Here is a 12227-nt window from a genome sequence, read left to right on the forward strand (position 1 = left end):
CTTAACCGGGGTATCTTTGGAACACTTAACCATGCCAACTTAAGGCTGCATAAAGGTAAGGTCTTGATATTTCCATAATACTTTCTACTTCTTCCCTTGGAGGATCTCAAAGCACTTAGCAAATATTTAATTCATGAAAAACTTACAACTCCCTTGTGAGTCAGTTAAGGATTATTAAACCCGTTTAACAGCTGGATAGCCTGAAGCACAGATAGAGTAATTGACTTCTTGTTCAGGACTGCACTGTGAGTCGATAGCAGAGCTAGGAATGGCGTATGGGAGACCTGGCCCTCCCAGGCCTGTGATCTGATTACCAGACCATATTTCCTCTATTATTATGCAAGGCGAGAACACACTGATTAGGACTTCTAAATAAGTCCCTTGGAAGAGGGAAGATGAGGTCACTGTTTGGATTTCTGTATTGTACGAATAGAGGAATCCAAAGGGAAATATCTTCCTTAGCCCTGTTTAGTAAATCTAACACACAGTTGTAATTTACATGGAAATGAATAGGAAGAGGAATTTTGTGACCTCAGCTGTGTAGGTAGAGTGGATTAGGATGTCACCCAGAATATCTAGGTGTCTTGCTTTCCTTTTCACAGCTTGGTTATTACTGTATGTGGTGCATCAATTTACCCTCTTTGTCCCTCTCCTTATCCCCCAAACATCTTCCCCATCATATTATGTTGCATGTTATCTCCTCCCGCTGTGTTCACCTTTGGGTTTACATATCCTGCCCTGCTAGGCCGCGATTTGCCTGCTGCTTCTGTTTGTTTACACTACAATACGTGCGGTTCTACTCAAAGAACAGCAGCATGAGGTTCCATAAGCATTTTTGTGACACCCTATCACGTTTGCAAAGCAAATATTAGAAAAATGTTTGTCCTGGCTGCCGGTGCTGTTGGCCCAGCCTGGGATCTGAAAGTAAAGCATGTCCTTTGTGGCTGTTATATCACCAGTAATTAAAATCTTTCTGGCCAAATTTTTATCTGGTGCACCTGTGCATCTCTGTAATCTTCAAATTCTGCCATGAGTTACTTCTGTGTTCAGTGGGGTTGAACAGGTGTAACTGAAGGCAAAATTTGGCTCTGCACTTGGAGTTTACTTACAAGTCTGTTATGATGCATGAGCCAGATTAGAATCCAGCTCAGGCTCTGGGAGCTGTGTATGCTCTTTAGAGTGATCAGCAATCACGACAAGAGTGATCAGCAATAAAAATGTATTGTTTCTAAAATAGGAAAATAGAATTCTGGATACATAGGGTTCACATCTGTTGAGTAAGATGACATCTTCCTGTTTTTAACTGAAACCACATTTGAATTTAAAGAGAAATAAAAGCTGAAATTGTCTATTTGCTGAGATCTTTGGCACAAGCTCTTGGCAGAAAGTTTATAAAGCAACCTGGGGTGTTTAACACCATTTTAACTGAAGTGCCTCATTTCTGAATTCAAGAGGAAAAAAGACTTAATAAATACAACGGCATATATACGATAAATGTGCAGAAGTGTCTAAATAATGTCTTGGAATCCATATTTTGATGGTTACTTAAAAGCAAAGTCATTTTAGATTTATACAGTAGGACTCTTACAGTGAAGTGCTCTCTTGTTTTCTTGTCCAAAAACTGCTTTATAAGCAGGCAGGGCCGGCTCCAGGCACCAGCTTAACAAGCAGGTGCTTGGGGCGGCCAAGGGAGAGGGGCGGCATGTGCGGCAATTCGGGGCTGGCAGGTCCCTCACTCCCTCCAGGAGCGAAGGACCTGCCACCGCCGATCGCGGCTTTTTTTTTTTTTTTTTTTTTTGCTTGGGGCGGCAGAAATGCTGGAGCCGGCCCTGTAAGCAGGGATTCACTATAATAGGCAAAGACCTATCTGGAAAAGATCCCTCACCTTTTATACCGTAAAAGTAGGGGCAGCACCTCTTTTCACCCTCTCCGTTTCCAGAGCTGAAGCAGTAGTAGCAAAACTGGTTCCTCTTCACTCCTTGCAGGAAACAGCTGCATCAAGGCTGGAAGTCACAGATTCCTCCTTTCCCCGTCTTCTACAGATTACTCCCAAACCCCTGTCTTTGTCTGCTTAGTCAGAACAGCGGGGCGGGAGAAGGAGATGAAGCCTATGGAATGCAGCGTTTAGCATCTAACTGGTGGATAACGTATTTTCCAAGGTGTCTAGCGCAGTAGAATCTGCTTATAGGAGAGGGGAAAATAGTAACGCTATACTGGTTGCAGTAACCAGAGTTAAAGTCCTTTTCAAACATGCTGCCACCATTCAGGATTCTAATTCTGCTTCACAATAAATGGAATGTTCACACTTGAAGTTTACTTATAAGCAGGTTCTACAGTTTAGGATTAATATCCATATGCCATTACATCCTTGTAATGTAACATGAGGGTCCAAGAGGAAATGAAGGAGAACAGCGAATAGCAGAAAAGGAACAAGATATTAGGGAAAGAAAAGACTGAATGTTTGAGATCTTTCTTCTGGATAATAGGGTCTGTTGTATTAATGTGGATGGAATGTATGGGCCAAAGGTGTTAGCATAACCCAGTTACTGTCTAACATTAAATAGTGTTAAACATGGGAGAGTTGGCTACAGAACTATGGGAACAGTTTTTTAAAAATATGGTGCTTAAACTAAAAACACCACTACAACCATTACTTGCTGTGTTGTCTGTTTGGTCCCAATCCTGCAAACAGTTATGCACATGCCTTGCTCCAGTGTTTACAGCCTATGCCCCTGATCCTACAAGCTTCTCAGAGCAGCGACCTTGTTATCTTTAATGTCTATAAAGTGCCATAGACATCTGTTTATTTGCTGTGCTTCTTTACATCACCATTGGACCTGGGGTCGAAAGACATTAGGCAGCCATGAGCTTTTTCTTGTACATCTCCCTTGTACCACTTCCAAGGGAGTGGTACAAACTCATCTTTGGATGAGGACCTAAAGTAGCAGTCATGACACCAGATTCTCTAAATCTCATTGGTACGGTTCCTCAATAAGGAAATCACCTCTCCACTCTGACAGAGCAAAGAGTCAGGAGGTAGGATGCATAGGTTTTTAAGGCCAGAAGGGACCCTTATGATCATGTAATCTGACGTCCTGTAATGCAGACCATAGATATACTCAGTAATTTCTGCACCAATCCCAATTTCTGTTATTTAGGAGAGCATCTATTAAAAATAGGGCTCTCAAGCAATCAAAAAAATTAATCGCAATTAATAGCACGCTTAAAAAATTAATCACGCTGTTAATAATAGAATATCATTTATTTAAATATTTTTTGATCCCAACAAGTGCGGACCGACGCATGTTCATTTTCATCATCTGAGTCAGATGCCACCAGCAGAAGGTCAATTTTCTTTTTTGGTGGTTCGGGTTCTGTAGTTTCCACATCAGTGCTGCTCTTTTAAGACGTCTGAAAGCATTCTCCACACCTCGTTCCTATCAGATTTTGGAAGGTAGTTCAGATTCTTAAACCTTGGATCGGGTGCTGTAGCTATCTTTAGAAATCTCACATTGGTACCTTTTTTGCGTTTTGTCAAATCTGCAGTGAAAATGTTCTTTAAAAGAACAATGTGCTGGGTCATCATCCGAGACTACTTTAACACGAAATATATTGCAGAATGCAGGTAAAACAGAGCAGAAGACATACAATTCTCCCCCAAAGAGTTCAGTCACAAAATTAATTAATGCATTATTTTTTTAATGAGCGTCATCAGCATGGAAGCATGTCCTCTGGAATGGTGGCCGAAGCATGAAGGGGCATACAAATGTTTAGCACGTCTGGCATGTAAATACCTTCCAATGCCTGCTACAAAAGTGCCATGCGAACACTTCTTCTCACTTTTAGGTGACGTTAATAAGAAGCGGGCAACATTTATCTTCCGTAAATGTAAACAAACTTGTTTCTTTTAGCGATTGGCTGAACAAGAAGTAGAACTGAGTGGACTCGTAGGCCCTAAAATTTTACATTGTTTTGTGTTTGAGTGCAGTTATGTAACCAAAAAAAAATCTACATTTGTAAGTTGCATTTTCACGATAAAGAGATCAGTACTTGTATGAGGTGAATTGAAAAATACTATTTCTTTTCTTTATCATTTTTACAGTGCAAATATTTGTAATAAAAATAAAATAAAGTGGTCACTGTATACTTTTGTTGTAATTGAAATCAATATATTTGATAATGTAGAAGAACATCCAAAAATATTTAATAAATATCAGTTGGTATTCTATTGTTTAAACAGTGTGATTAAAACTGAGATTAAACACGATTAATTTTTTTAATCACGATTAATTTTTTTGAGTTAACTGCAATTAATCGACAGTCCTAATTAAAAATATGTTCAACCTTATTCTACTATGCCATCCTCAGTGCCACTGTACTTTTTATTCCATGCCATTCTGATAGTCATGCAAGTGACAACTCCTGTTAAGTCACATAACAGGGAAGCTGAGACATGGGAAGGTCAAGTGACTTGACTGCGGTGTCATAGTGAGTCAGTGGCAGAGGCTGAACTAGAATCTGGATCTTCTGACTCCCGATCTTGGCCTTGAGGCATTAAGAACAGCCTTCTCTCCTGTGCAGAGTTCATGAACCTATTTGAACTAACACAAGATCCACTGTTGCCTACATAGTAACCACCAGTTATTTTGTAGATGATTGATTAGTTACTACCTCGCTTTCCCTCCTAGAAACACGTGGGACCCAGTTTTTCTGTCTGGACTTCTGTGCTACTAAATCAGCTCTTACTTTCCTCTGCTGTTGTCAAGTTTCTGTGTGTCTTTTAACAACTGTCCCTTTCCCTACCAAAGGTGGCTGCATTTAAGTGGTGGGTGAAATATTTCCTATACATAGTTGGTAACTCACTTTGGGTTGAAAGGTGCTAGGTAAGTATAAGGCAACATGGGGGAAAACCTGACCCCACTGAAGTCAATTGGCCTTTTGCCACTGACTTCAGAGGATCCAGGATTTCATGCTGTAAGGGTGTTATTCTGCTAACCTATTATTGAAATCAGCTTTGTGTTTTTAAAAAAAAGTAAAAAATTTGAATATCCGTAAATGCTTAGCGCTTCAAAGCATGTTTCGTAGGGTGCAAAAAGTTAAGTAATTCTGCATCTCACCTTTCTAGAGGTTGGACAGAAGCCATGTGTATAGTTCTAGGATGTTTCCATGGTTTCTTAATCAGGTACAACATAGAAGGGGAGGAGGAACATTTCTGGCACTTAACAGCCCTTCCAGATGATTTACGGTTTTACATAAGCTTTCCCTAAACTGAAGGGTTTTTTTTTTTAGGGTTGGCACCTCCTTCCCTGTCTCCATGCCCTGCTAGTTTTGTGTTCAGTGGCCCATGGTTATTAAAATTCTTATCAATACAGGAATTTCTGTGGAGTATGCTTGTTTTCTGGGATCACAAATGCCTTCTGAAGTTATCGGCTTAGCCAAAGAACAAGTTTCTGTGCCATATTTTTAAAAATAAATGTATAAGGTTCAGTTAATATTCACATTCAATTACAGTAATTAAATTGTCAGAATCAGAACTTGCCAAGGGAATTAACAAACTCTTTCCTGATTTGCCCCAAGGTTATTGGCGCTCTGTCCCTGAGGACATTTTGTATATCAGCAAGGGCCAGGTTTGGCTTGTGTCCATTGCTGAGAAAACTGGGAGACCATTTGTCATTTTGTAGAGCAATGTGTCATAATCATCTTGCAGGTAGATGGAAAAAGAAAAGAAAGTGACCCGTTTAAATTTGCCTTACCAGGGCAGCTATTTTTGATCTGCACTAAAGTTGCTTGGTAGGACTCAAATTGGAAGATACCTTGTTACAAAGACTGGGCTGTGCTAACAATCTAATGATTTATTCTGTGGATTCTGCCTTGTCAAACTTTTCCTGCATCTTCCCCCATCAAATGTAGAAAAATTGTGGGGGGACGGGTCAGGGAGGAGCAGGAATTCAGCTTTAAATAACATTTCTTAGTAACTGAGTCCGACAGTTGCATTAACTGTGCTTAAATTCCCCCTTTTAAACAAGGTGTATTCCTAGAGGGAAAAGTACCTAATTTTTTTAAGTGCCCACACAAACATTACTGGAATCTCAAGTGTAACGTTATTTTCGTTCCACTAGAATAACTCTCTTGAGAGCAGATATGAGGAAGTAGCCACTCTTGATGCATCGCTAATGACACAAACCTGCAAATTCTTGCTCACACGAGTAAAGATTACTGACATGAGTAAAGACCTGTACCTGGAAATCCTCACTTAAAAACTTAGAAAACCCCACTTCAGCTACCAGTTAAATATCATACCCTAAAGAGGACTGAGACCACTCATGTATGGCATCAAACAATAACTACAATATTTGAGATCATTGGTTTTATATTCTCCCCATTCACTGCTGCCCTTCACCCTGTCCAGCAGTTTAAATCGATGTGGCTATAAAATGCTAGCTACCGTTCTGATTTGATTGCATTTTACACCCACTTTGTGGTGGTACAAGATGAGAATGGCCGTAATGGGTCAGACCAAGGGTCCAGCTAGCCCATTATCCTGTCTTCCGACAATGGCCAATGCCAGGTGCCCCAGAGGGAATGAACAGAACAGACAATCGTCGAGTGATCCACCCCCTACTGTCCACTCACAGCTTCTGGCTGTCAGAGGCTATGGACACCCAGAGCACGGGGTTGCATCCATGACCATCTTGGCTAATAGCCATAGATGGACCTATCCTCCATGAACTTATCCAATTCTTTTTTGAACCCCATTATACTTTTGGCCTTCACAACATCACCTGGCAACGAGTTCCACGGGTTGACTGTGTGTTGTGTGAAGAAATACTCTAGTTTATTTTAAACCAGCTGCCTGTTTATTTAGGTGGCCCCTGGTTCTCATGTTATGTGAAGGAATAAATAACACTTCCTTATTCACTTTGTCCTCACCAGTCATCATTTTATAGATCTCTATTATATCCCCCCTTAGTCGTATCCAAGCTGAAAAGTCCCAGTGTTTTTAATCTCTCCTCAAATGGAAGCTGTTCTATACCCTTAATTATTTTTGTTGTCCTTCCCTGTACCTTTTCCAATTACAATATATCTTTTTTGAGATGGGATGACCAAAACTGCATACAGAGATTTATATAGTGGCATTATGGTATTTACTGTCTTATCTATCTGTTTCCTAATAATTCCCAGTGTTCGGCTAGCTTTTTTGAGTGCGATTGCACATTGAGTGGATGTTTTCAGAAAATAATTCACAATGACTCCAAGATTTCTTTCTTGTTTGTTTGTAAATAATGGACACCTTAACATGCTTTGTATTTTCAACCCAGTTTATTTCTATCGCTTTATTAAAAAGTATCAGAGGGGTAGTCGTGTTAGTCTGAATCTGTAAAAAGCGACATAGGGTCTTGTGGCACCTTTAAGACTAACAGAAGTATTGGGAGCATAAGCTTTCGTGGGTAAGAACCTCACTTCTTCAGATGCAAGTCACAGGACCCTCTGTTGCTTTTTATTAAAAAGTTAATCCTTTTCTTAATCCCGTATGTCCATTACTCAACTCTGGTTATTTGCTTCTTATTTTATATATATTGTCTAGATACAGGATCTCTTCTCAAACTGTGCATGTGCAGAACCACTGTTGAGTTCAGCGGTGGTTCTTGGTGTGAAAGCCTTGCTAAATCTGGCCTATAATGGAGTTTGTTCTTTCTGATAGTTTTGCTGTGTGTGTAATATATATTATATTAAGGGAACATTAAGGTTGCAAAGTCAAGCATTCAAAAGTTAAGAAATGCCAGAATTAAGGTTGCTTGTGCATTACTGAAAAATGTATTATTTCCCCCTAGCCTCGTTCTCAGAAACAGTGAGCCATTTTTGCTGAAATCTTCCCAGAATGTTCACCCTGAGGCGGACATATGGCATGGAAAATGTCAGCCCAAACAGTTAGCCTGGCAAAGTTAGAAAAAAAACAGAAAATGGTCTTATAATGAGAAGCGTCAGGCAACCTTCATGAACTATATTAAGTAGTGTGGTACTATGGTCAAATGGGAACACCTAGGGTGAAATAATACGAAACAGTTATGAAAAAACTTTTCAAATGATCACAGGTGTTAGATGAGATTTGTTACCTCAATCTCCTCCTGCCAGTGCTGGAGTGTTCCCTACAACATATGTTCTAGTGCTTTAAGTATCTTCCGGGGATGAGGTTTCCACCTCTTCCCTTGGGAGACTATGCCACAGATTAATAGAGCTCACTATATTTTTCCTCACCACTTTGCATCTTGTGGAGACATTTGTACCTGTGCAAAGTGGGTGTAATACAGTATTCTGATTTGGGAGCATTTTAAACATGCTTTGCATTTGCATAGATGACTGCATATGGTGCAAACCAATAAAGAATTAGGCCCCCTTAAGTCTAAATGTTCCTTGCCTTAATTTTATCTCCTTATTCCTCAGTATACCCCCTTGTGTGATACCAAAATATTGGCAATGTTCACAAAAAAAATGTATGTTCTCTCCTTTCCCTTGCCAATTTAAGAGGGTGGGTTGGTTGGTTGGTTGGTTCCCTCTCCCCTTCACACTGCACTAATTGCTAAATCCTGTTCCCACTGAAATCCATGGGATTTCTGCCATGACTTTCAGAGTAGAGTCTAGTGTCTGACCCTAGATACTTTTCTTGTTTTCTCTCTTTAGATGTTGAAATGCAAAAAAACCCCTTTAAATCCATATGCTGAAAATCTTTTTCCTGATCACCTTTAAATTATTTCCCCCAGGAGGACAACACCTGTGTGGATTCTCCGGAAGAGGACAGAAAAGAAGACCAGGGGATGCCCAACCCAGTGGACCATAGTAATACAGTGACCAGCACCATGACGGTGCAAGAGTATTTTGCCAAGCGCATGGCAAAACTGAAGAAATTCCAGAAAGAACCAGAGAGTGAGTTAGCTGATTCTGGCACAACCGCAGCTGAAGACTTAGAGCCTTCACAAGGACTGAAAACCAAATCCAAAAAGAAAAAGAAAAGCCGGAAAAATGCTGAGGCAGAGAACGTGGACGGTTATGAAGAACCAAAGGTGAAACGCTCCAAAACAGATGGCTTGTGGGAAGAAGAACTGGAGACAGCAAACACTGAATACCAACCAGGGAAAAAGAAAAAGAAAGCTAAAGGTCAACGCAAAGGTGAAGATGTCAGTTGTGATGGAAATTCTTGTGTTTTCCCAGGGAGCGGAGAAATTTACCCTGGAACATCTGACGGGGAAAGTCTTAGTGAAGAAGACTCCAAGACAAAGCAAAATAAACCATATAAGAAAAAACACAAAAAGCAGAAAAAAGAGGCAACTAAGTATGTCGACGGAATGCAGAGACAAAAGAAGAAACATTCAAGTTAACTTAGCAGTGTCTTGGACTTTGGAATGAGTTAGACGTTGACATGTTGAATATGAAGCCTGTAAATGCTAGCCAGACATCAAAATGGAGTTCATCCCATGTGTAGCACTCTGTCTCTATCAGTACTGAAACCTCAGACTCTTTAAACACAGCTCTTGTTGGCAGGGCGGGAATACATTGTCTCGTCATAGGTGGGGATGAAGCATGCTATTAACTGTTGTACATAACAGTGCTGTGGGCTAGGCTTTTCCCAAGTCTACTGTAGTTAGGCTCTGCCTGTGCTCCAGTAATCAGCAGTTAGCCCGCCCCCCACACCCCTCCCGCCACCCCACCAACAAGATCTATACTTTAGCACAGTGGACTCGCTTACACTGATATTATTTCACTGAAGTCAGTCACCAGTTGCTAGTGTGAGAAAAGAACAGGACTGTGTTATAATAGAAAATGCCTACAGATCACTACCCCATCCACTGCCCTCTTCCCAGCCTTGCAAAAATTTAATTCAGTTGCATTTTTTTATCATCCCTGTTTTCTTTTGTGCCAATGCAGTTGCCTTCTGTGAGTCTGAGCATGTACCATATAGATGTGTATAACCTTTTCATTGATTTCCTTTTGCAGCTAAAATGAATTTTGCTTCCTCTTAAAATGCCTGCTCTAATTAAAGGATTGTGCCCATGTGTCAGTGCAGGAGAATGGAACGAAATAGTTCCTTTTGTTCCCTAGCCAGTAGTTAACTATTGCCGGGGAGGTATTTTGTTGTTACAGAGCTACACAAGAATTCTTTTTAGTAGCCTCGGCCGTGTAGCTTAACTTTGAGTTTCAGGCCACAATTCTGGTATTTACCTTGACCCATTCAGTGTTCAAAATGTCACACTTGAGGAGCTTTGTAGGTGGCATACCTGTTAGCAAAATACTTTAAACAAATGTAGCTGTTCGCATGCATTGCAGGAAGGAGTTGCCATTTGTACAAGGAAAACCGAATTGATTAGTACAATTTAGCTGTTTAAATTTATTTTTTAAAATTGGCTATACATTTGAAATGGAGGACAGCTAATGTCGGGACACACAACGCCCGTGTACACAAGTCTAAATGGTGAGAACCAAATTCTGGGACACTTAGAGTGGTGGCATCGCCAAGAGATACTGGAGTAAGGGTGGCAGAATCAGGGCCTAAAGAAGCATTTTCCCTTGGACCCTTTTACAAACCTTGAGCCTGATTCTGATTTCATTTACACCAGGGAGGAGCTCCATTGAAGTCAGGAGAGTTACTCTGGATTTCAGTCAGTGTAACCAAGTAGAGCTTGGCTTTTAATATTGTTTTATTCCAGCTGTGCATTTGACTCTGGGCCAGAGTCTCTCTGTCACCACTCTAAATCTGGAGTAACTCCACTGGCCTTGTCCTGACAGATAAAAAGGGAGGGTTTGGGGGAGGTTTATTGTGTTTGCGTCACATGATTGAAAACCCCACTGTGATGCAGGCTAACATGTATGAACCTGCATTAGCTGGCCGTGCTGTAGCCTGAGAAAAGCCTACGCTGCAACACGGCCCATTAACGTTGCTTCAGACCTGTTAGCCTTCATCTCAATGGGCCTTTGCAACTGTGGCAAGCTAACACAAGTGAAAAACGCAGGCTCTTTGCCCATCCGGGCATAGCCATTTCCTGCTGTGGGATTACTCCAGATTTACATCAATGGAACTGCTGTTTTGGCCGCCTCTACATTCCACACTGTACTGTTTGCCTTTTAATCCCTGTAACATTTACTTTTCAATGCTATGCAAATATTGGCCATCATGATGCCGCTTTGGTTGGTGCTGCTACATGGCTTTCTTAAGCAACATGTCACTCACACAATGTGAGTCCAAATAAACTGCAGACCTGAGGGAGAAAAAAGTGTCATTTTTTTCAGGGAAAGGGTCCGGCTAAACATGCTGTGATTTGCGGCGGGAGCGTTCTAAGTGGGGTGGGCCTGCTTCTGAGTGGCATAGCAGAGGGGAGGGATAGCTCAGTGGTTTGAGCATTGGCCTGCTAAACCCAGGGTTGTGAGTTCAATCCTTGAGGGGGCCACTCAGGGATCTGGGGCAAAATCAATACTTGGTCCTGCTAGTGAAGGCAGGGGGCTGGACTCGATGACCTTCCAGCTCTCTGAGATAGGTATATCTCCATATATTTAGAGTGGCACAGGCAACTCATTGCTCCCAAGGAGTGCTGCCTATTGAGGGCTAAAATCTGACCTTGATCTGCATTGGCTGAGTGTTACCGCCTTTATCATGGATGAATTAAAACTCAAAGATGCTATTAAATGAATAGGGTTTTTTTTCCCAATTAACTTTGATCTTTTGTTTGTTCTCTGTATTGGACTTCATTGAGTTTCTAAACACTAACTAGTTTCAGAGTAACAGCCGTGTTAGTCTGTATCCGCAAAAAGAAGAACAGGATTACTTGTGGCACCTTAGAGACTAACAAATTTATTAGAGCATAAGCTTTCGTGGACTACAGCCCACTTCTTCGGATGCATATAGAATGGAACATATAATGAGGAGATATATATACACACATACAGAGAGCATAAACAGGTGGGAGTTGTCTTACCAACTCTGAGAGGCCAATTAATTAAGAGAAAAAAAACTTTTGAAGTGATAATCAAGCTAGCCGAGTACAGACAGTGTGATAAGAAGTGTGAGAGTACTTACAAGGGGAGATAGTCACACTGTCTGTACTCGGCTAGCTTGATTATCACTTCAAAAGTTTTTTTTCTCTTAATTAATTGGCCTCTCAGAGTTGGTAAGACAACTCCCACCTGTTTATGCTCTCTGTATGTGTGTATATATATCTCCTCATTATATGTTCCATTCT

The 12227-nt window shown here is 40.9% G+C and overlaps 1 protein-coding gene across 3 annotated transcripts in view; it reads left to right on the forward strand.

Moving 5' to 3' along the window:
• Positions 1 to 11264, forward strand: part of PINX1 (PIN2 (TERF1) interacting telomerase inhibitor 1) — a 79364-nt gene extending 68100 nt beyond the window's left edge. For all 3 annotated transcript variants that reach the window (XM_054022429.1, XM_054022430.1, XM_054022428.1), the window contains exon 7: positions 8760 to 11264. In XM_054022429.1, coding sequence (XP_053878404.1) covers positions 8760 to 9374 — 615 coding nt within the window. In that variant the 3' untranslated portion in view covers positions 9375 to 11264. The remainder of the gene's footprint in view (positions 1 to 8759) is intronic.
• The last annotated feature ends 963 nt before the right edge of the window (positions 11265 to 12227 follow it).

This window comes from Malaclemys terrapin, chromosome 3 (genome assembly GCF_027887155.1).
Source record: "Malaclemys terrapin pileata isolate rMalTer1 chromosome 3, rMalTer1.hap1, whole genome shotgun sequence".
Taxonomy (NCBI): Eukaryota; Metazoa; Chordata; order Testudines; family Emydidae; genus Malaclemys; species Malaclemys terrapin.